Consider the following 25,696-nt stretch of genomic DNA (forward strand, 5'->3'; position numbering starts at 1 on the left):
GTTGTCTTTGCCACTTCTTTACGTACCTTAGAAAACTTAAATTCTTAATGCTTCAGTTTTTTTAGCTACAAAATAGAGATAATAATAATACCCATCTTGTAGTACCATTGTAAAAATGAAACAGTTTAGTAAACATACAAAGGGTTTAGAACATTGTCTGGCACATAGTGCTATACTTACATGTAGTAGCAGCTATGAATTATTATTGTTGTTAACTGGATGGGATGTGTGAAAGAAAGAGGAGTCAAAGGCTTTTTGATTTTTTTTTTTTTTTTACTCCAGGGCTTTGGATCTGAGCATGAGCATCAGTGAAATAGCCATTAGCTGAGACGGGAAAGACTGCACAAGCAGCAGGTTTGGGAGAAATCAGGAACTCTGTTTTGTACATAATAAATTTGAAGTGGCTGTTAGACATCCAGAGATACTGAGTTGATAATGGGATATATGAGTTTAGAATTAAGGGCAATATTGGTTGGAGGTATACATTTGGAAGTTGTTAGCAAATAAGTGATATTTAAGACCATTTTAAAAGAAAGGATTGATTGCGTCCTAAAATGAGATTAAGGATATATACTTCAGACAGCCCCTTCTTAGAGCCTCTACTCTTCATAAGCTACCTAACAAGCCATTTTGGGAGAGCCAGATTATTACAGACCCCCACGGAGCATTCCAAAATCTTTCATTGCTTTAGGATTTCATATTATCAAAATTGCTTGAAATAAATAGTATTAACTGAGTCTTAGAAACCTTTTGTCTTGCCCTGGCCAGGTAGCTCAGTTGGTCAGTTGGTTAGTGCAATGTCCCAATATGTCAAGGTTGCAGGTTCCATCATCTGTCAAGACACATAAGAATCAACCAATGAATGATGCATAGATAAGTGGAATAACAAATTGATGTTTTTTTCTCTCTTTCTCAGATCAATTTTTTTAAAGAAATCTTTCATTTTAATGAGATGTGTCATAAGAAGTGTTGGTAGCAAGTTAACTTGTAAAAGGGAGCCCATTGGTGGTAGTTTTATAAATTGGCTTATCTGCACATGGATTTTATTGTATTTTTAAATTCTCATCAGTGAAATGCTTAAGCTTAATGTAATCCAGCTTTAATTAATGCTTATGGTAAGCCATGTCCATAGGAAGCATTGTGTAAACTTTTGTTAAAAGAACAAAAAATCATCTGGCCAGGCTCATGTGGATCCATTAAGTTTAAACATCAAGCCTGAAGTACATCTGCCAGTGGTAATCCTCAGTGATGTTTTTCACGTAAACCAGGAAATCAGTCATCCAGTGACAAAGCAATTCTGAGCAGCGACCCTAGACCCCATAATGGATATGCATTTGGCATTGGGTTGGAGCAGGGTGGGCCAGATACGATGTTGATGATCTAAACTGATACTCAACTCAGTCAGCAGCCTTGGAGGGATGAGTATTATCTACTGGAAGCTATTTTTCTTACAAAACTTCTGGCATTTGTTCCATTCATGGTAACATTGCTCAGTTGCTGCACGGCATGTGGGATCTAAAAGGATCGTGTTAAGGAGATGCTGGTGAGCATTTATATTAAATATACATTCACTGGTTGTCTTCTTTGTACAAGGCCTTGTGTTAGCTTCTTGTGGTCCAAAGATGAATGTGACATGATCCCTGCCCTCAGGAACTGTCAGTGGAGACAAGACAACAAAATAATCATTTCAACATAATGTGATAAGGGCAGTGATAGAGATGTATATGTAGATATGTGTGAATTTAAAGGAAGAGCTGGGGAGAGAGGTTGTCAGGGCAGACTTCCTAGAAGAGGTTACACCTGAGCACTGGGTCTTGAAGGATGAGTAGTAGTTAGCCAGAAAAGGGAAGGAGAACATGCCCTGAACTTGCTGAGAAAACCGTACGGGCAAAAACCTGGAGGTTCCAAACTGTATGCCACATCAGAAGAACCAAATTACAGTTGTGACCCTTAGCACATATGGATTTAAATTGAAGGTTTTCATTATTCCCACATGATCCATGATAGAGTTCAGTGTGGGGTTTTTTTCTTTTCTTTTTCTTTCCTTTTTTTTTTTTTTTTGCTGTAGCATATGTAAGATCTTTAACTACAAAGCTGGTGAGCAGAACCCCACCAGAATTCACATTTCAGCAAGCTTGTCCTCTGCTCATTATTACATACGCAATACACCCATGAAATGATTTTAAAACTTTGTTCTTTATGAAGATAGTCCTGGAAAGTGCTGATGGTAGAAAAGAGAACAGGGCCTTAAGTGGTTTGAGAGAAACTAGATTGCAGTTCCAAATTCAGAAGTGACCAGGATTATTATCATGAGTATTATTTTTATATCAATGATTTTTCAAAAATTTTTAAATTACAATAAAACTTTTACTTTTCTAAGCAAAGTTTTTCCAGCATCCTCATATAAAATAGATGAAAGCAGAGATAATCTGGTTTCCAGGAACCCTGTTTACTTGGCTCCACTGTTCTGCTTTGTGGTGGTTCAGACACATCTCCATAGAACCTAGTATTGTTCTGTGTACTGAAGTTCTGTGGAAAAAAAAAATGATTCCTAGGAAACACTACGATCTGTACAAGAATTATTTATCAAGTGAGAAAAAAAAATTTGTGGCAACTGAAAAGCCCTGTTTTTTAGACTGTAAGCTGAATCTTAATTTTAGCTCTAGCATAAAAAAAATGGAATGCTAAGAGAATAAGCTCGCTGGCTGTGGAACTTAGTCCATTTTTATTCTGCGTCCCCAACTTGAGATCTCTCTGTTCCACAGCACAACAAACTAAATGTTGGTCAGAATTGCACATGAAAGAACTGATCAACAGAGTGAGAAGGGAAGGGCATGTCATTTCCACAGTGAGACAGTGGGGTAGGTAAAAAATACTGTCATGATGAAGATATACTTTGTGCACAAAATGGTCATAGATTGTGGGGCTTCTTTTCTTCGCCAGGGATGAAGTGCGGGGGAGTTGGCAAAGGCAAGCGTCAAGGAGATGATATCACAGAATTCAAACCCAGAGCTGTCTGATTCCTAAGGCAGCACTCTCCTCTGTTTTACTTCCTCAACACAGTCTGCCTTGGGGTGGGGGTGCAGGGAGAGGGGGAGCTCACAAGACCAACCAAAGAGCATCTTGGGGTTTATTATTGATTAGAAGAAGATTCCCCCCACTAAGTGCACTTGAATTGAAACACAAGTTCCAGTTGGTTCAAAAACATGGTCAGAATATCTCTGAGATAAAATCTGTAGCAGAACAATGGAACGGGGTCTGCAGCATCAGTTTACACAAGGCCACTGCATAGCCCGTTCTATGAAATTGGCCCTGGAAAAGATCCACTTTCAGAAAAACCAAAATAGTCAAGCTCCTGTTTGTTTTCAGATTAATTGCAAAGCCCCTTCTCTTACTTTAAAATGTCTCCTTTATTTTCTCAGAAATGTTGTGGATTAAATTTAGTGTGCAGAATATGAAATTTCCTGAAAGAGCCAGTACTCTGTAAAGCATACATAAGATAACTTCATCACACTAAGTAGGGGCTGTCATCTTTTGAAGATAGTAATGTCAAGTCATGTATTTCTGAATCTTTTCTAGTTACATATTTGGATTTTGAGTAATGAACTAGGTAAAGAATTTTTTTAAAGGGTAACTTCTTGAATTTTACCATGTTTGTCAGGCATCTGATTTAACACACATTTAACACTTTTTTCAGATAATTTCATGAGACAATGTTAACTCCATTGTGTAGATGAGAAAATTTAGGCTCAACGGGAACAAGTAGGTGGTCCAACAACACACAGCTAGTAAGGTGATAGATACAAAGGCAGGTGTGAACCTAGGTCCTTTTGCTTGTCTTTTTCCACCATATTACCTTTATACATGATTGTTCTCAAAGTCGGGTGCTGCCATGTTCTGACACTTTCATTCACTTAGAGAACGTCAATAGATTTTTAGTGTTTGCAAATGAAAACTGTAAGCCATTATAAAGCTTACCTAATACTCTGCCCTAGATGGCTCTATTCTGCCCCTGATTAATTTGTTTTGAGGTATCTCTTTTTCTGTTTAAATGTTCTCCTGGGCTGCTTTCTGATCAATTAATTCAGGTCAGTTAATAGATAATTGAAGCCTGGCAAATGAATTCTTAATGAGAATTCACTTCTTATTAAGAATAATAAGAGAGAAAGTACAAACAAAGCAATATAGTCTGCTTGTTACAGCAGCAGTTAGTTAGACATGAATCATGGCTTTGACCGTATCCCTGGCTTTGTAGCACTTTGCCTAGCCTATAAGTAATCAAAATATATTTAACTGACAGCTTTATGATCCTGGGTTTTTTCTATACAAATTAATTCTAGCCTCAGCCATAAGTGTCTTCAACTTGCTGCTGCACTGATGGTTATGATCAGAGCAGCCGTATCGACTGGGTGATGCTGCTTCAACTGTCATCAAACTGCCTTGTGCTAAGGTGGTAGGAGGTACCTCAGCAGTCAGTTCATTTGTAAACTAGTGACAAAAATGTCTGCTTTTGGGGGTTGTGAGAACTGGAAGATTACCTAGCCAGCTGCCTAGCCACAAGACCCAGCTGGCTGTTCAGAAAGGTTATTATTTTACTGTAATATTGAATTACATTATTCCTTTTGTTCAGACTCTCGACATATGTATCCCTTGTTTGTGCCCGAAATGTGAAGTATCTTGGAAGGAAGTATATTTTGGAATCTTTTAATATTTGAATATTTAAAAGAACAACTTATGTGGTACAAAAAATAATAGACAGTAGTAACAACCTACTCTACCAGATACTGTTGTGAGCATTGTTACGTTTATTGACTCATTTGGTACTCACAGCAGTCTTCTGAAGTGGGCGTTAGTATTATCCTCATTGTACAGTTGGTGAAATGAATACAGATATTAAGTAACTTGCCTGAGGTCACATGGCTGGTAAGTAATAAAGCTAGATTGGGACCCAACCATTTTATGCCAGAATCCATGCTTCACTACTGTGCTAAATATAGCCAGATTCAATATTCTTGGTTTTTTTTTTTTGACCCTTGCCTTTTTGTGTATGTTTAAGAAAATCCTTCCCTGTTTTCCAATACTGCCTTCTAAAAGGTTTAAATTTTGCTTTTCACATTTGCAATTTAGTTGTTTGGAGTGAGGTAAGAACCTAATTTTGTGTTATATATTGAACGGGACCGAAGTTTTACCACCCCAAATGGGCCTTTTGAGATATTGATTTGAAGATGGTTATTAAGAAACAAAAGGCTCAGAAAGAACCTTTGACCCTCCGCCCCCTTTCCTGCTTATGGGAATTCAAATGGAAAACCCTGCTTTGGGAAGGGAGTCTTAGCATATTGACCTTAAAGATTTTCACCTTAGCCTGTCTGAGTTAAGTTTGGTAGGTAGGAAGGATCCAAGCAGGAGCTTGTTAGCTATATCTCCCTTTGTCCTGTTGTTTCTGGGTTGCCTTGCAGGAACTTATTTGCCCTATGTATTTTACTCTTTCTCAGCTACCTGTGACTTGCCTGTCTCCCCTTCAAAATCCCAGACCTCTGTCCCCTTTTGTCCTTTGTCCTTATGACATATAAGTCTCTACTACCCAATGTGTTTCAGGTCTCCTTATTATGACACCCCGATATAGGTAATAATAAATCTTGGAGTTTTTCTCCTTTTAATCTGTCTGTTAGTTTGATTATTAAGTCCAGCTAAAAAAAACTTAGAAGGTGGGAGAAATACTATTTTTTTAGCCTCCACAATATGGATAACCTAATATGCTAGCACAGGCTGTTGGTAGAAAGAACCACTTTTCAGTTGCTTTACTCATAACTCATAGCTAAGCCATGCCCTTCTGTTGCTGAGTATTTGTACCTCTAAGTGATTTGTTCACAGCTGGCCTATAATGCTATATATAGTTCATTGTATCTTCCTCTTTCCTCCTCCACTGCTCTCCCCCTCTCCTCTTCTCTCCTCCCTCTACTCCCTTCTCGAAATTTCTTCTGTTCTTCTCTCCTTTCTTTTTGAGAATAGTGCCTGCCAAAAGTGGGAGTAGTTACTGAGTAATCCAGTGACTCATGGTTTCAGGTGTTAAACTATCCTCCTTCTGAAGTTCTGGGTCACTTTTCTGTGGAAGCTGAGGACAATGGGTTCTGTCAGCTGTGTTCATGCAAGGTGACCATGCACTGGAAGGATACAGCCCAGGTAGGAGAGAAGTCAGGTTAAGACAGGCTGGTTTATTTGTCCAGTTATTTTGTAGCAAAATAAACTCACATCTAAACTGGTCATTTGTAAATAATTACATTGAAAGTTTGTTGTTTTTTTTCCTTTTCTTTTTATTTTCTTTATATTTTATTGTTTATGCTATTACGGTTGTCCCAAATCTTCCCCTTTTGTCCCCCTCCACTCAGCAGCCTCAACTCCCTCAGGCAGTTCTCACACCACTGTCCATGTCTGTGGGTCCTGCATATATGTTCTTTGGCTGCTCTGATTTTCTGTGCTGTACTTTGCATCCCCATGACAATTCTGTGACTGCCAGTTAGTACTTCTTGATCTCATCACCTTTTTCACCCATCCCCCGATACTCCCTCCCATGTGGCAGCCATCAAAATGTTTTCTGTATCTGTGATTCTGTTCTGTTTCTGTTCTGCATGTTTATTTGGTTTTTTAGATCCAGTTATTGATAGATATGTACTTGCCTTTTTATTGTTCATGTCTTTTATCTTCTTAAAGAAAGCCCTTTTACATTTCATATAATACTGGTTTGGTGATGATGAGCTCCTTTAGTGTTTTCTTGTCTGGGAAGCTCTTTATCCTTCAATTCTAAATGATAGCTTTCTGGATAGTCAGTCTTGGTTTGTAGGTCCTTGTTTTTCATCACTTTGAATATTTCTTGCAAATCCCTTCTAACCTGCAAAGTTGTTGTTTGTTTGTTTGTTTGTTTGTTTCAGAAATCAGCTGACAGTCTTCTGGGGGCCCTCTTGTAGGTAACTGCTTTTCTCTTGCTGCTTTTAAGATTCTCTTTATCTTCAACACTTTGGCATTTTATTTATGATGTATCTTGGAGTGGGCCTCTTTGCATCCATCTTGTTTGGGACTCTGTGCTTCCTGGACTTACCTGTATTTTTTGGACCATAAGATGCACCTAGGTTTTAGAGGAGGAAAATAGAAAAAAAATTTTGAAGCAAAAAATGTGATAAAATATTTAATAACATAATATTTCACCAGTGTAAATGTAAACAGAACTCAACAGCAGCATTGACAACTATTATTCCTCCCTTGGGGGGGGTGTATCTTATAGTCTGAAAAATATGGTATATGCCTATTTCCTTCACCAAGTTAGGGAAGTTTTCTTTCATTGCTTTTTCAAATAGATTTCCAATTTCTTGCTTTTTCTCTTCTCTTTCTGGCATCTGTATGATGCTAATGTTGGTATATTTAAAGCTGCCCCAAAGGCTGCTTACATTATCCTCATTTTGGGGGGGAAGGGGGGTCTTTTGTTGTTGTTGTTGTTGTTCTCATCAGTTGTTTTTTGCCTTATGTTCCATATCATTGATTTGATTCTTCATCCACTCTACTGTTGTTTCCCTAAATTGTTCTTTATTTTAATTAGTATATCCTTCATTTCTGATGGGGTCTTTTTTTATGCAGCTGAGGTCCTCACTAAGTCTCTTGAGCATTCTTATAACCAGTATTTTGAACTCTGCATCCAATAGATTGTTTATCTCCATTTTGTTTAGTTTTTTACCTGGGGTTTTGTTCTGCTCTTTCCTTTGGGCCATATTTCTTTGTCTCCTCATTTTCCCAAACTCTCTGTGTTTGTTTTTATGTATCAGGTAGAGATACTATGTCTCCCAGGCTTGAAAGAGTAACCTAATGTAGTAGGTGTCCTGTAGGGTTCAGTGGCACAGCCTCCCTTAGTACCCAAGCTGGGTACTCAAGGTGCATCCACTGTGTATGCTGTGTATACACTCTTCTTGTGGTTGAGTCTTGATTGCTGTTGGCACATCCAAGGTCATTCAACTTGTGTTATCTGGGGTCACACAGCATTAGCTACAAAGCAATCTGCAGATGGCTGCTACCTGTGCTGGGCTTGGAGGTGCCCAGGAGAGGTTTCACTGTGACCCACTGTCAACTACTGCTAGTGCCTGGCCTGGGGCAACTTAATGAGAGGTTCAGGGCTCACCAAAGCCAGAAACTGCTTGTTTGAGAGAATTTAGAAAAATCTGAAGCATTGGCCAAGACAAGCCATTCATATGGAAAAGCCACTGGAAACAGCACGGTGGGCCTGAAAGTTGGGTGGGGCAAGGCCTCAGGGAATCACCAGATGGAGCAAACAGTGTGAGCCAGTTTGATGGAGTGTCATATCTGGTACCTGCCTGCTGGCTTTGTGGGGGAAGGGCTAAGCAAAGGAACAGTGGCCTCTGCCAGCACTTCTGTCTGAGAGAAAGCTGCCCCTGTTCTCATCCTGATGCTGGACAATTCAGTTCCTCTCCATATGTCTCATGCCTTTCTATCTGTTGCCCAGCACTGAATCTCAAATGGAATGAGTCTGAGTAATTCCGTACATGGCTCATTTAAGAGAAACTGCTTGGGGTTCCAGCAGTTCCTGTCTTCCACAGCCTCAGTCCCCACTGGTTTTACAGCCAGAAGTTTTGAAAACTTATCTTCCTGGCACTGGAATCTTGAGCTAGAGGGGCTGCTGTGAGGCTGGAATTCCTCAGTCCTGATATATCCCTCCTGATTTTTATCTGGCACACGTATGTGTGGGGCCAACCTGTTCCATGTCTCCACCCCCTTCTACCATTCTTGATGTGGTTTCTCCTTGAATTCCATAGTTGTAGGACTTTCATTCAGTTCAGTTTCTGACAATTCTGAATGATGGTTGTTCATTTTCTGTGGTTTAGTTGTAATTTTGATGTGGTTGTACAAGGAAGCGAGTTGTGTTTATCTGTGCCTCCATCTTAACTGGAAATCAAGTTTTGTTGTTTTTTGTTTGTTTGTTTGTTTTCAATTCCAGAGATGTATTAAAATCTTGATTCTAGTCTAAAAGCCATCTTTTCACCAGGATAGTCAATTTTTAATCTCCCAGAGTAATAGTTAAACTTGATTTTCCATATCTGTATTTCTTCAGATAAAAGATTGTACATAAGTCAATGTTCAAATGAATAACAACCTAAGAAAACGAGACCATACATAACCTGGTAGTGTCGGATCTAATAGTAAGTCATATTTGCCTTACTTTTTATTATGGTATGGTCTCATTTTTTACATGATGGTAGATTTTATATTATGGTAGATTTTGAACTATCAATCATTAACTACACAGTCAGGGTCATATTATATACAGTAGTTTTGGGGTATGAAAGCCCATTTAGAAAGAAAATCACATAGTGGGAACCCTGTACAACCTAAGTGAGTGAACCTAAGGCACTGAAGAGAGGAGGCTTCCAGGAGCTACTGCTTAAACTCTTGGCAACCTTATTATGTGGGACTTGGACTCATCCTCCCTTCTGGTGGCTGTTTCCGGTCCTTCTACTGCTTCTTAGCATGTACCTAAATGAATGGGGCAGATGGAGGGAGTGATGCAAAACAGTTATTGTGCTAGCCCCTAACTATTTTTTTATTAGTGGAATATGATGTCATTATATTATTCATTTCAGTTTTAAATTACCTGTTGACTTTATTTAAAGGCATAATATCTCTTACGTGTTCATCTAAAAAGAAAATAATGTTGTTTTTATTCCCATAAAAAGTAATATATTGAATCTAGTGATGAACTAAATGTGTTTTAGAGTTAGAGATCAGCATAATTCTGTTCAGACGGCAAGCTAAGGAGGTACAACCCAGATGAAAAAAAGAGAATGCCTGTCTAGACTGGCATTCTCTTTTAGTATTTATTAGTATTTCGTGAATATTTCAGAATTAGTATATTACTGTCGTCACAAAAATGTCAACTTTTTTTAAGATGAGGCTAACCTATATATAGTTCTTTCTACCGAAGTGCTGCTGCTGATAGATTAGGGATGGGAAGCAAGGAAAAGGGTGTGCTCTTAAATCTCCAAGATGGTAAAATTGTATTTCGACATGCTTACTGGGCATTTTAATGACCCTGGGGTGGTGATTTTATTATTTATTTCTGTTACTGCTCACTAGAAAACAGTGCCTGAAGCCTTTTTGCATAAGTCCTACTCTTAATTCACCACCACAGGCCACACCCAGTTGCAACTTGTGGAAGGATTTCTCCTGAGTTAAAACTAACCTGTCCCCTGCTTTGGCTAACAGCTTTTGAAGTGTGATAGTTTAAGTTTTCAGATCTGAGCAGCATGTCTTCAACTCTTTCTAATGGTTGCTCGTCCGGGTGAAAGAGTAATCATCGCATGTATGTTTTAGAGTCCCTTCCCTAACAGTAAATGTTTCCTGGATAGAACTGACAATATTTGGCCTCCAAAAGTCCTGAACTTAGTCATTGACTTGTTTACTTACTGACCTTTATTGTCCCTAATGTTCACATAATGTTGCCCAAGTTTATCACAGTTACTTGTGTTTGGGGATTTTAACTCTCAAGAGTATATACCACATTTGTCTTTGCCATTTCCATCAGTACCTTCTCTTTCCCACATGCACTTGTCTCCAGCTATTAATGTGTCCCTTTTAGAATAGAAACAAATTCTATCACCCTTGACATGGTTGGGACAAAAAAATTACTGTGATAAAAATTTGGATTTTCATATCTAGCCAGTAAAATACCTGTTCTCACCAACATTTTCAAATGACCATGATCTGAGAACATGGGTTGGAATTACAGTGATGTCTGAATACTAAAATTATTTTTATATAATTAAATTGTAATGCAGAGAACCTTGTTTTACATATAAATGTTTATAAACAAAAGTATATATGAAGAATATAAATTAATTTATGCTTTAAACCCACTAGAGGGGCTGTTTTTTCAAGATATGCTGTACTAAATTCTCTACCAAAAGAAAAATACCCCAGTTTACATCTTGTGCGAATCTTGTTTCATACATCTGTTTTGCTTAAAGCAAAGTATACTTGATTGGCCCATTGGTTCTAGAGAAGCAGTATTCCTTGTGGGCTCCTTTTAACATCCATCCACCTTTTGCTTTTATGCTAGATCGAGCGGTTGGAAGTAAGCAGCCTCGCCCAGACTTCCAGTGCAGTGGCCTCCAGCACCGATGGCAGCATCCACACAGACTCTGTGGATGGAACACCAGACCCTCAGCGTACAAAGGCTGCTATTGCTCACCTGCAGCAGAAGATCTTGAAGCTCACAGAACAGATTAAGATTGCACAAACAGCCCGGGATGACAACGTTGCTGAGTACTTGAAGCTTGCCAACAGCGCAGATAAGCAGCAGGCTGCCCGCATCAAGCAGGTCTTTGAGAAAAAGAACCAGAAATCTGCCCAAACCATTCTCCAGTTGCAAAAGAAGCTTGAGCACTACCACAGGAAGCTCCGAGAAGTGGAACAGAATGGGATTCCCCGGCAGCCAAAGGATGTCTTTAGGGACATGCATCAGGGTTTGAAGGATGTGGGGGCAAAGGTGACTGGCTTCAGTGAAGGTGTGGTAGATAGTGTCAAAGGTGGACTTTCCAGCTTCTCCCAGGCAACCCATTCAGCAGCAGGAGCCGTGGTCTCAAAGCCCAGAGAGATTGCCTCACTAATTCGGAATAAATTTGGCAGTGCAGACAACATCCCTAACCTGAAGGACTCTTTAGAAGAAGGGCAAGTGGATGATGGGGGGAAGGCTTTAGGAGTGATTTCAAACTTTCAGTCAAGCCCAAAATATGGTAGTGAGGAAGATTGTTCTAGTGCCACTTCAGGCTCAGTGGGAGCCAACAGCACCACTGGAGGCATCGCTGTAGGAGCATCTAGCTCCAAAACAAATACCCTGGACATGCAGAGCTCAGGATTTGATGCACTACTACATGAGATCCAGGAGATCCGGGAAACCCAGGCCAGACTAGAGGAATCCTTTGAAACCCTCAAGGAACATTATCAGAGGGACTATTCATTAATAATGCAGGCCTTACAGGAAGAGCGATATAGGTAAGTTATATGGAATTTAAATCCTAAATTATGTTTGGGGTTCCCTTTCCTTTGGATATGGGTGGTGACTTTTAAAGATCTTCATAGAGTGCCTTTCACTGGAATGTCCAGAGCACTTAGATGTCATCTGATGACTGCACGCATTCCTATCATTGAGTGCAAACGACAGGCACAGCAAAATGAGGGACTCCCAAGATTACACACTGAGGAAGCTTTGTAGTCAAGGAGTGGTAGTTATTGTACCTCTCCAGTCTTCCATTCCAGTTTAAGACTTTCAGGTGAAGTCCAAGCTTTCTGAGGCCATTCGTTCATTCATTCATTCATTATCACAGAATCACAAGTCATTACAGTCTATAGCTGTACTACATTGAATTCAAAAGGTCTGTTATAACCCTCTGAAGTCTGTATAAATCATAGATAAAACCCGGCCAAAATGTAATGAACCCTGCAGATATTTGGCCTTAAGCACATTTATCTAGGCAGTTGGTGTAGAAAGAGTAGACTAGAAGTAAATCTAGACAAGCTGTCTATTACCTCTAGTATGAATTGGCAAGCATTTGAATGGGAGTGTACTAAAACATGTAAAATGGTTCTACAAAGTTAGAGAATTCCCAGAGAACTAAATGCATTGAGTTACAATCTGTGCTAAAGGTAGAAGCTAATATCTTTTTTCTTTCATATTATACTCCATATAATACTAAATAGTATACTCCACGTAAATATTCCATATTCATATTAGACCACTTTTAGTTGATCTCCAAATGTATGTCTTTTCCCCTTGTTTTTATCACATGCAAATAGAAATAATATCCCCCATGGAGTACTTATTCAGATCCAAACTTTGTCAACCAGAGACAGACCACCTCACTGATACACAGATTAAGGGCTAATTTTATGGGAGCCACAGGTTAGGTTAGGTTTTGAAAGATGTGAGTTCTGAGCCCTGGCTGGCGTAGCTCAGTGGATTGAGTGTGGGCTGGGAACCAAAGTGTCCCAGGTTCGATTCCCAGCCAGGGTACATTCCTGGGTTGCAGGCCAGAACCTCCAGCAACCGCACATTGATGTGTCTCTCCCTCTCTCTCTCTCTCTCTCTCTCTCTCTCTCTCTCCCTCCCTTCCCTCTCTAAAAATAAATAAATAAATAAATTAAAAAAAAAAAAAAAAAAGAAAGAAAGATGTGAGTTCTGCTTTTGTCCCAGTTACTAACCAGAGGGAATCCTCAGTAATTCTACTACCTCAAGAGCTGAACAATCTCTTAAGGTCCCTTTCACCTCTCTTATTTTTCATTGTTTTTTTTTTTAAGTTTGCTTTTATGAGATAATCTCAGGGCCTGAAACAAATTATTCATGTGTATCAGTTAGCTCTGAAAGGACTTACAGCAGCAAGCTCTTTCACATGTGAAAATACTAATCAGTAATTCAGTCCTACCTCTGACCGTCACTCTTCAGTCTTTCAGTTCTAACGAGAACTTTAATGGAAAAAAAAAAAAAGAAGTATGGGCGAGAGAAGTGAAGTTCTAAAAGCAAATACATTACTTTTATTAATTCAGTATTTTGTATATACTTCAATATATGTAGAAGACAATATCTAAAGCAGTGAGCAATCTAACAAATATTCAAATGGACTCTGAAAAATAAAACACCTGGCCCTTTGTACCCTATTATACCTAACTCTTAGGTTCAAATTATAGTTCTGCCAGTTACTAATCTTGAAAACTGGGTGAGTTTCTTACATTCCTAAGTCCTGGTTTCCAGGAAAATAATAGTCCTTCATAAGGTAACTGTGACATTTAAATGAACTAATTTATGTAAAGCACTTAACTTGGTGCCCAGCCCAGTAAGCACTCTGTTGATGTTAAGTAGCAGCTGCTACTGCTGCTATTATAATACACCCCTCTGAATCATGGAGACCTGGGTGTTCCGTAGTCAGTTGCTTGAAAAACCAATTGCCTGCTTCAACCCTTTTATTTTAAATGGACAAATTCCAGTCTTTACATTCTTCTAGAGTTTAAAATTCAAGTAGAGCTGTTAAGTCTTCAGGTCAGATGTAGGCCAATGTGAGAAAATTAGAGAGGAAAAACAGGTCTCCCAAGGCCAACCTTTGTGTCAATTTCAAATAATTCAGCCCTGGCTGGTGTGGCTCAGTGGATTGAGCACCAGCTTGCAAACCAAAGGGTCACCGGTTCAGTTCCCAGCCAGGGCACATGCCTGGGTTACGGGCCAGGTCCCTAGTAGAGGGGTGCACAAGAGGCCACCACACATTGATATTTCCCTCCCTCCTTTCCCTTTCTCCCTCCCTTCCCCTCTCTCTAAAAATAAATTTTACAAATAAGTAAAATAATTAAGAAAAAGGAGAGAACAGAACTCATTGTCACCTTATTAGAAGAACATAGTCTGAATCAACTATGAGCTAATAAGAAGTGCATTTCTTTCATTGACTTTGGATTCTCTGTAATAGGCAAATGACTAGTTTTATGCAATAAAGAGAGAATAAAGAAAACTTTTGAATTTTCAAAAATAGCTAAAACCTGGGAGGCAGGAAAAACAGGATATAATGTGTAATTTGACTTATGTCATATCACTTCAACTTTAGAATAGTCTTTACTTAAAACAGAATTTTGAAGAAAGAAAGCCTTTCCCTCCAAAAAAAAAGCAGTGGAAAAGTCACAAGCTTTCTCAACTGCTGTGTTGCATCAGTATTATTAAGTACAGAACAATTAGAGATTTCTCCTTCATTACATATGCCTTTATACAGTAAATCTAATTTTATTGGTCTTTGAATTGAACTGTTTCACATAAGTGAAATTTTTCCCACAGATTGAATCTTACTCTTTTAAGCACCAGAACTTTTTACATTGTAGTGTAAGGTTACCTGCCTCTACAATGAACGGTCCTACACACTTTTTATAAAGTTCTTTTGTCTGCTTTTTGTGGTATGTTTTTTCCCCTTTCACATCACCACACTGTTAGTGAGCTGCCCACAGAAGTCTCTCTTTACTATTGGGCTGGCCAAATAGTTTGTTTAGTTTTTTCCATACAATGGTTTTAACAGTGCTTGTTGTCTTTGACTTCATTCAAAGCAATTTTGTTAGATTGTATTGTGATAGCTGTCATATCAGCATACAGTTTTTTTAAAAGGCAAAAGATTTATATGATCTGAAGAGAAACCAGAGTATTCAGTGTACACTTTTTAAAAAGCTTATCAAAACTGGTGAATTTTTGTGCAGCCATTTTAATACTGAAGATGGAAGAAAATACACGTTTTTGGTGTATTATGCTTTGTTATTTCAAGAAAGGTAAAAACACAACTGAAGCACAATAAAAGATATGTGCAGTGCTGTGAAAAGGGGCTGTGACTGATTGAATGTGTCAAAAGTGATTTGCAAAGTTTCCTGTACTATTGGCATTCTGGCCAAATAATTCTTTGCTGTGGGGTTGTCTTATGTATTGGGAGATGTTCAGCAGGACCCCTGGCTTCTACCCACTAGAAACCAACAACCAGAGATAGCTGACATACTCAAAATATCTAAATCAATAAAGTTATTGGTGAAAATGAAAAATATGTCTTTTATTTTACAGAAAAAATGTAATGGATTTTTTGGCCAGCCAGTAATTTCTATTTCTGCTCTCCTATAGCTTGTGTTTTTTGTCTAGGAAGGAAGGAGGCTATGGATGGACATAGGGACTCTTCTCTGATCAAGAACCAGTTAATGCGTACACAGCTGCTCTAGGCGCATTTCTGGTTATTTTCTGTGCTTTGGTCTATTTTACTAATTACCTCAGTTGACAGGAGGGAGGCCATACACAGTGTTGCTGCTTGTTATTTAAGGGATGAGGAGGAGGACACCACCATGTCAGCATTTACTAAACTCCTGTGATGTGCACAGTTCTTGGTGCTCTACATATGTAGGGTTCAGCAGAAGTAAGGCCTGCTCAAGTGCTGGTGGTAGGGTAGTAATATGGGTGTAATAATTTATAGTTTTAATTTGAACAGTTCACCTAAGTGTCATATGGCGGGCTTGAGTATGATGTTGTTATGTTACAGAATTACTTGCTTATGATTTTGTAATAAAAAATGGGAGGCATTATTTATGCCAGACCCTGTATTTGCTAATCCTCACAATAGCCCTGCAGTTGGAGTGTATTATCCCCATTTTACAGATAAGGAAATTTAAACCCAGTGGAGTTTTAAAATTTGCCAAAGTTTGTTTGCTTGGTAAGTGATGAAACCAGGAACCAAACCCAGTTTTATCTGACTCCAAAACCAGTGTTCTTTTCATACCAGGCCAGGTTTGTTTTATTTCCAAGCTTACCCCTAAAATCTCTGTGACTGAAAGACTAGTTAATACTCTAGCTGTAAGAAACCTTGACTGCACTGGCAGTGGGTTTTGGGGGCCTTTTACATGTCAAAGTATGTGTTTCACTAAAAGTCAAGTCACTATTTTTAACATATTTTAGAAAATTCTACATATACACAAGCTCTGGAAAGTTTCCTCAAGCTAGAACAATAGTGTAGTTATATAACAGGGGAGAGCTACTTAAGGAAACCTCCATTCCCATTCTTATTCTCCTCTTTCCAGAGTCGCTTCGCAGTAATGTCACTCACTGACTGAGTAGTGCCAGGTTAGGATTTTTGCTCAAGACTGTCTGCTTGCTCTGGAATAATCAGAAGCGTTAAGGAGCCTACAGAGGACAGTCTCTCTTCCTTCTCTCTCTCCCCCCCCCCCCCCCCCCCCGCCTCCACTCACATAATTGTGCCAGACTGGATAGTAGTACTTCAGCCACCCACATGCACTTAGCCCTGGAAGCCATTGTAGCAGAGCTTGGATCTAAACTCCACTCCAACTTTCAACTAATAACTATGAGTTTAGACTTTGAGCTTTGCATTGGACACTCAAATATGAGTGAGATTATGTATTTTGGGAAAGTAGGAGGCAGGATTTAAGGATTTAGACATCTTTTAGTGATGGGATCTGGACTGACTTCAGATTCTTCTTGTATTGCTTCAGTCTCTTCATCTGTTAAAGTATTATTGCAGATATGTTGGTGGCAATGGCATCCGCTTAGTACTTCAGAGATAGAAGGAGCCCTCAGGTGTCTAGTTTAATCTTGTTCTACAAACGAGTACACTGAGGCCTAGAAAGTTAAAGTGACTTTTGCCAGATCATACAGTAAAATGGTTTAACTTACATTTAATTTGCTGTTTAAAAATTGAAGGACTAGTCCTATTTCCCTAGTGAATATAATACATTAATGACTAACTGCAGGAAGAAATTCAGCTGTGGCAAAATGCTTTGAAAACAGAAGAGAATGAGGAAAACAATTCATGGACAGTTTTACAGGTTCCTTTTATAGTTTTTCCCTTAGAGGATCTGACCCAGAATCATACTCAGCTACTACCTACATAAAGCATTATCATGTAGGGCAGGCTAAAAACCCTTCTGGTGTTGATGAACAGTAATGCCATTTTGAACACTTCTATTTTAAGGGGATTACTGTCCTTTGAAAACTGGCTTTTGAGATTGTATTAAGCCCAGAGATATTTTAAATTGCATTGAGTCATCGGAGTAAAAATACAGAGGGAGGCAGTCACCACGAGCAGCCACCACAGGCAGACCGGTCAGTAACTAGGCTTACTCACTTAGCCATAGACCAGTGGAGCTCTAGCTAAACAAATTGTTGTTTAAATATAGTTTTACTTTATTTAATTAGTACTGGGCATAAGACAGATATAGCCATGTTAGCCCCTTTATTCCAGATTTTAGCCCTGTTTGTCATCTAGTAAATTGATCAGAGAATCTCCAGAGGATATGTAGACTAGGCTTAGCCAAGATGTTTGAAATAGAAACTGAAAATAGTGAATCAAATTAGCTCTTTGTTTACAAGAGAAAAAAGCCTAATTAGGAGATGCTGTTAGGAAAGGTAAGTTCCTTTCATAAAAGAGATTTACAGATGAGCTTCTCCCACTTTAGCCACTAAACAGGTAATGGAGGGAAAACAGGAAGGAGGACGGCTGGAATAGGGAAGAAAGGAAGAGAGACGAAATTCATTAATGAGTTGAGGTTAGAGGAACCTGAATTTTCTTGCCAGTTCTGACACTAATTAGCTGTGTGACATTATGTTGCTCATCTAAGCCTCAGTTTCTTCTATGAAAACAAGATGATGCCTGTTGTACAGGATCGTTGACATTATTAAATGAAATAATGTGTGTGGAAGCAACTACTACGGTCTGGGGTGTGCCAGGATGTTACAAAGCTGTCATTACCAAGTTTCCAAACTGCCCAGAAAGCCCCTCTAGGCTTTTATTTATTCCCTATGTGCTGTAGGCATCTGCTATCTGTTTAAATGATGCACTACCCTGAAAGTTTGGGGAACTAATTGTCGACTGGAGACAGGTTCTATACTTTTTGTTTTTCAATGGAAGGCTAGTTCAGTGTTTCTGAGCCTCTTTTCAGGCTTCAGCACAAATGAGGTAACAGAAGGTACAAGGCAAAATTCACTTTCCACAGCTCAGCTAAGAATGTATTCAAGCCCCCACTGCACATCGTATCTGCTACCCCAGCTGTGTCTCTTCATTCTGGTCAGGCACTAGCAGAAGCTACCTTAGATCCCTGGCAAGTCGTTGGGGAATAACAGAGTAATTTGCTGCTGTAGCTGCCTATCTGTGTCAGCCCTGGGACCTAGTTCTCTCTGTTTATCTTAATTCCTGCTCTGCAAGATTCTTCACCCATTCTGTCCTAGTGACCTGTTACCCAACTAGGGAAGCAACACTGGTTCTCAGAGATGACTCCAAACTTTTGAGCCACACCCAAAGAGTGGTGCATTAGGTGAAGCATTCCCAACCAGTACACACCCATTTTCTCATTCCTCAGGAACTTGGCCCAAAAGAGCCCTGGCTTATCTTTGATCTAGGAACCTAACTACTGTGTTGATTAATCCAGTGGAAGAAACTTTTTCAGGATCAGTATTCCTTTATGAATTGTTTCCCTGTAAGAAAATCTAGATGTGTTTTAGTACTTTGTAGGTAGAGCAGGTTTTAATTCTGGTTTGTTGGGGGGGGGGGGGGGGGATTTCACCTGTCCAAATATGACCTAACCTACTTTTTTAAACAAGATTCTACAGTGTTAAGGCTTTCTGTTTGCTAATAGTTACACTCAAATCGTATTTAGGTGTCTGTGCTTCCTTTGAGTTGTAATGATTTAAGAAGGCCCTTCGAAGCCCTGGCTGGCATAGCTCAGTGGATTGAGTGCGGGCTGCGAACCAAAGTGTTGCAGGTTCGATTCCCAGCCAGGGTACATGCCTGGGTTGCAGGCCATGACCCCCAGCAATCGCACATTGATGTTTCTCTCTCTCTCTCTCTCTCTCTTTCTCCCTCCCTTCCCTCTATAAATAAATAAATAAATAAGTAGCCCTTCAAGTAAAAATTCTCAGACTGAGACTATTAATCTCATGCTGCCTTGTGTTCCAGACGGAGTCCCATGAAAAGATGCGCCAATCATACCCTAGTAAACTCAGGAATCCCCCTTCTCATGTCCAGAGGGCTTTAGTATCAGATGAAGGGGTTAAAATTAAAATCCCTTTCAAGAAGTTCTTGGCTTAAAAAAAAACACATAGGAAAGGCTGTACACAATTGACCTTCCTTTTTTTACTCCCTAGTCTTTGGTTTGGTGTTCATATTTAATGAAAAGATAGAGATGTTCTTTATATGAATTCCCTGTGTATCTGGCTTCTCCATTTCAGAATTCAGACAGGAAGTAAAGACTAGCAAGTGAAGTAAGCAAAAGAGATTATAATGTTAATAATAATGGGAGTGATGGGAATTCTGTGGGAACTGGAATGTGGACATTTTCTTCCTTTTTGTTCTTCTTCAGATTTTGCATTTGATTAATAGTACAGGAGAAAGGTTTTTAAAAAGCAACAATAAAAAGCCTTGGCTGGTGTGGCTCAGTGGATTGAGTTGCCGGTCTGTGAACTGAAATGTGAACTGAAAGGTCACTGGTTTCAATTCCCTGGTTAGGGCACATGCCTGGGTTGTGGGCCGGGTCCCAGTCAGGGGTGTACAAGAGACAGCCCGTCAGTGTATCTGTCACACATCAATGTTTCTCTCTCTTTCTCCCTTCCCTCCCCCTCTCTAAAAAATAAATAAAATATTTTTTTAAAGCAACAATAAAAAATCTAAAAATAAAAGGCATGAACCAAGTGGTTCAGATCCTAACTACACCTCACTAACAGGGAAAAGTTACTACATCTTTCTTGGCCTCCCATTTCTTTTTCCTTTTTTTTAAGATCTTATTTATTTAAAAAATGGTTGGCTCTCACTCCCCACCCCACCCCCCCAGCCCAACTGGCAACCCTTTGTTTCACAGGCTGCCACTCAATCCACTGAGCCACACCAGCCAGGGCCTTCCATTTATTAATTATAAAGTGAAGGTACCTTCTGGGGAAGAAGGAGGTGAGAATTAATGTAGAAATGTCCTCATGAATCTAAGTTCCTCAGAGGCAGATGATACATGGAAAAAGGCATAGGGGGAGATTACTTACCATTGTTCTTGTTATTTTGGGTGCTAGTGTTTAGATGTTTTGATGCTTATGGTGATTAAAGAGCTTAGACTGAACCCTAAATTCCTTCCCATATGCGCTTCTGTACCCAAAATAATACCACATCACTTTTAGTGGGCTCTTTGTGTTAGCCTGTTTTGGGGCCATAATTTCACATGTGGATTACGTAAACCACTCCAAGGCTGATGGCACTGAAAAAATGGTTGACTGGAATTGCTAAGTATGATCAGGTCTGTTGAGTTTTGTGAAAAAACTGAGGAACAAACTCCCATGACCTAGGTGAACAAAAGAGGGAAAATGTTTTAATAATGACAGGCCAATAATGTTCTTTCAAGGCAGTGAGGCAACCCAGAGAACCTACGCTCCAAGACACTAAGGGCATCTTGCCAGCCTCTTTGTTCATCACATTTTAGAAAAGCCTGGAGGTTTATGGCTTTCTCAGCTTCCTCCCTGATGTTTCCTGCTGATTGGAGGTATTTACTATGGTAACCCAAACACAACTATTTGTGTAAGAGGGTTTCAGTTACACAATGACAGCTGTGACTTCTTTTTCAGAAAATCATAATTCTCTAGGTAATTCTTAATTGTGTTCTGCAGTTTATGAGCAGGAACCAGGACTTAAACCCAAATGTTCCTGGCTATAACAACTATAATCATCCCCCCCAAAGTTTATTATTTTTTTACTTTCAGACACACTGCAAACTCAAAAAAATTTTGCAGTGAATGCCAATTCACTTACCTCTTAGATTCTATATTTTACTATATTGTTTTATCACATATCTTTCCATCTACCCCATCCTACATCTGTCTTATATTTTAATGCATCTAAAGGTACATTACCAACATCCTTAATCTTTCTTAATAGCTTTATTGAGATAAAATTCATATACAGTTCACCCATTTAAAGTATACAAATCAATGATTTTTAGTATATTCACAAATATATGCAACCATCACCTTAATCAATTTCAGGACATTTTATTTTTTAAGATTTTACTTATTTTCTAGAGGGGGGTAAGGGGGGGACAAACATCAAGGTGTGAGAGAAACATCCATCAGTTCCCTCTTTCACATCCCCAACCCAGGCATGTGCCGTGACTGGGAATCAAGCTGTGACCCTTTGGTTCTTAGGCAGCGCTTAACCCACTCAGCCACGCCAGCCAGGGCTTAGGGCATTTTCATCAGCCTTTAATCTTCCCAGTCCTGTTCAGCCCCTGGCAGCCATTAGTCTTTTTGTCTCTGTAGCTCTGCCTATTCTGAACGTTTCACATGTGTGGTTTCATACAATTTGTAGTCCTTTCTGACTGACATCTTTTACTTAGCATAGTATTTTCAAGACTCATCCATATTGTAGCATGTGTCATTACTTTTTTTCTTTCCAAATAATAATTCATTTTATGAACATACCACATTTTATTTACCCATTCATTAGTTGATGGACATCGAGTTGTTCCACTTTGTGGCTATTATGAACAATGCTGCTATGAACATTTGTGTGCAAGATTTTGTGTGAAAATAAGTTTTCATTTCTCTTTTTGTATACTTGGAGTAGAATTTCTAGGTCAGAAGTTTAGCGTTTTGAGAAACTTCCAGACTGTTTTCCAAAGCAGTTGTACCATGTTACATTTCCACCAGCTATATGCCAGGGTTCAAATTTCTATGTATCCTCACCAACACTTGTTATTACCTTCTTCTTCTTTTTTTTGAAAAGATTTTATTTATTTATTTCCAGAGAGGGGAAGGGGAGAAAAAGAAAGGGAGAGAAATATCAGTGTGCAGTTACCTCTCAAGCGCTCCCCACCAGGGACCCCATCCACAACCCAGGCACGTGCCCTGACTGGGAACTGAACCAATGACCCTTTGGTCCTTAGTCTGGCACTCAATCCACTGAGCAACACCAGCCAGGGCTGTCACTATCTTCTTTTATTCTGGGTTCATGATCTTTTTATTACACCCTTCCTCCCATTGACTCTATCTTGCCATCAAGCTCCAAACCATCATGGCAGTACATTATTTTACTTCTCCCTTTGTAACTATGTGATTTGGATTAGCTATAGACCTGAGATTTCTTATAAAGGGATGGACTTAGCTTATCTGGGTGTCTTGAGTAGCTTGGAAATGACATCACAGTGTAAAGGTTAAAAACTTGGGTTTTGCCCTGACTGATGTGGGTCAGTGGGCTGGGCATCATCCGTCAAAGTGAAAGGCCACCAGTTCGATTCCTGATCAGGACATATGCTTGGGTTGCGGCTAGGTCTCCAGTTGGTGGTGTGTAAGAGGCAATGGATGTTTCTCTCACACATCAGTTTTTCTCTCCCTCCTCTTCTCCCTCCCTTCCCCTCTCTCTAAAAATGAATAAAGTAAAGTAAAATAAAATCCTTGAGTTTTAAAGTCAAACAAACCTGGATTTAAATCCTAACTCCCTTACTTAATTTCTCTGTGCCTTGGGCAAGTCCCTTTACCTCACTGAGCGTCAGTTTCCTCATCTGTAAAGCGAAGGTAATACCTACTACCTTCTTGGGGTTGTAGAAATTAATTTGCATAGAAAGCACTGAATAAATGGTAGCTCTGCTATTGCTGTTGCTATTACTTTTTAATTTGTTCTAATGTTATATGTGAGCCATGTTTAATATCAAATAAGATTCCCTAGCATTCCTTACAGACTGTACAATTTGTGGGCCGAGAGGTTGGGGCCATAGCCTATGGAACACATGCCAAAGATGTCATGTGGGTCTGCTTTCCTCAGCCACACAGACTGGTTGCTACCACCACAGTTCCCTCCCTGCTACCAACATCAGTTCTTAGCTTGGGAGAGTTATTCGCTGCTAAGCCCAGCCTTTCTCTTAAATACTCTAGTGAAGAGAGAGAATGAAGAAAATCATCAAACACTAAAAACATCATAACCCTAGCCAGATAGCTCAGTTGGTTAGAGTGTCCGCTTCGTCCCAATACACCAAGGTTGTGGGTTCAGTCCCTCAGTCAGGGCACATAACAAGAATCAGCCAATAAATGCATAAGTAAGTGGAACAGCACATCATTTCTCTCTCTCCCGCTGTCTTTATCCCTCTCCCCCTCCCAGCCTTCTCTCTTAAATCAATAAATTCTTTAATTAAATTTAAAATCGCCATAAAACAGTGGGCTTAATTTCACTAAAAGACAATATGTTAATCTCATGACATTCGGTGAACTTAAAATTTGGTGGAAAAAAGTTCCAAAGGTGGCACCTGTTTTCGAGCACATGCCCTGAGCAGCAGATGACGTGAAAAGTCAGGGTCATAGACAATATTAGCCCTAGTTACAGACAAAAGGTGGGGATGCTTTTTGCTCACTCTGTACAGTCACTGCAGTAACAGTTTCGTCATGAAAGAAAGCAGTACAGATCCCTGTCAAGGATAAAGGAGAACTAAGTAGGATTCAGAAACATAGTAAAAAGACTCAGACTATAACTTTTTAAAAAAGCCCTTGTTTCTTAGAGAAAGAATGAAGTTTAGAATATAGTTATTTTCCACATAATTTTTATATAATTATTAGAGCGAGAATATTGGTGATGCTGCAACAGAAAAATTTCCTTAAACAAAGAACTTGTGTGTTTCTTTTTTTTTTTAATCCTCACCCAAGGATATGTTTATTGATTTTAGAGAAAGAGGAAGGGGGTGGAGAAACATCAATTGGGTACCTCCCATGCACACCCCAACTGAGAATCAAACCTGCAGCCTAGGTGTGTGCCCTGCCTGGGAATCAGACCCACAGCTTTTCGGTGTAGCCCAGCCAGCTGAGCCACCCGGGCAGGGCTCCATGTATTTCTTAAAAGTTTGTGTACTATAGGTGTATTTAAAAACAAGGGAAAGAGGAGAGTAGTTTTAAATGTTTGAGTTTGTTCTGGCATTTTTATTTTTATTTTAATATAATGTCCCCTGAGGCTCACGTGCTAGTGTTAGGTATGTGCTTGCCTGAGTAGTGCTCAGTGGTAATATATTCTTCTGTTGGGGTGAGCCCTTTGTCTGAGAAACAGCCTTCCATTCTAGTCGCCATAAGCTGGAGATGTGTTTATTCTTTCCTTTCTAGTCTTTTTTTAAAAAGACTTTATTTTTAGAGAGAAAGGAAGAAAGGGAGAGAAGCATCAAAATGTGAGAGCTACATCTGTCAGTTTCCTCTCGCACACCCCCACATGGGGACCTGGCCTGCAACCCAGGCACATGCCCTGACTGGGAATCAAACCGGAGACCTCTAGGTTTGTAGGCCGGTGCTCAATTCACTGAGCCACATTAGCCAGGGCTCCTTTCTAGTATTTTTAAATGTGTAGTCTTCAGCCTTCCTACTAACTGTGTAGCTCTTTGATTCCTGGGACTTGACACACAACCTACCTCAATCTGTCCTCCTCACCACTACCTGTTTTCCTAAACACTGTGTCCATCATGTCACCCTCTCCCCCTTCAGCAACCCGCTTTGGACCAGGTACTGTTTATTCCAGAATCCCCACTCCCCTGCCTACCTTTTCATAGCAAATTTTCCTTTTTTCCTCCAACATAGACCCACTGTTTCAGTTATTCTGTACATTCTACCTCCTGCCATTTACCCATGTTCTTTTCCACCTGGAATCTCTGATCTTAGCCTTTAAACCTGCTCCAGTCCTATTGATCCTTAGATGCCCTGCCCAGGTTCTGTCTTTATGTAGAATAAACTTTCTTATATGTAGTCCTCTAAGTGCTGCAGATACAAGGTGAATTAAAATGATCCCTCCTTCCACCCCGACTGGGTGGCTCAGTTGGTTAGAGTGCCATCCCATACACCAAAAGAAAAGGTTGCCAGTTCAATTCCAGTCAGGGCACATACCTAGGTTGCAAGTTCAAGTCTCAGTTGGGGCACATATGGGAGGCAGCCGATTGATATTTCTCTCTCAACCTCTCTCTCTCTCTCTCTCTCTCTCTCTCTCTCAGGACTAAAAATATACCCTAATAAAATGATCCCTGCTTCTAAAGAGGTTCATTTTCCCTCATTTTTATTCATCTATGAGGCCTGCAGCCTGTCCCTCAAACCTGCCAAATTTGTTCCCATCTTAAGAACTTTATACTTGCTCTTCCTTCTGCTTTG

General features: G+C 39.6%; 1 protein-coding gene across 9 annotated transcripts in view; it reads left to right on the forward strand.

Moving 5' to 3' along the window:
* The window catches only part of TMCC1 (transmembrane and coiled-coil domain family 1), a 194,901-nt gene that overhangs the window by 161,873 nt on the left and 7,332 nt on the right, over positions 1–25,696 (forward strand). For all 9 annotated transcript variants that reach the window (XM_028517818.2, XM_028517819.2, XM_036030764.1 and 6 more), the window contains one exon: positions 11,114–12,048. In XM_028517818.2, coding sequence (XP_028373619.1) covers positions 11,114–12,048 — 935 coding nt within the window. The remainder of the gene's footprint in view (positions 1–11,113; positions 12,049–25,696) is intronic.

This window comes from Phyllostomus discolor, chromosome 7 (genome assembly GCF_004126475.2).
Source record: "Phyllostomus discolor isolate MPI-MPIP mPhyDis1 chromosome 7, mPhyDis1.pri.v3, whole genome shotgun sequence".
Classification (NCBI taxonomy): Eukaryota; Metazoa; Chordata; class Mammalia; order Chiroptera; family Phyllostomidae; genus Phyllostomus; species Phyllostomus discolor.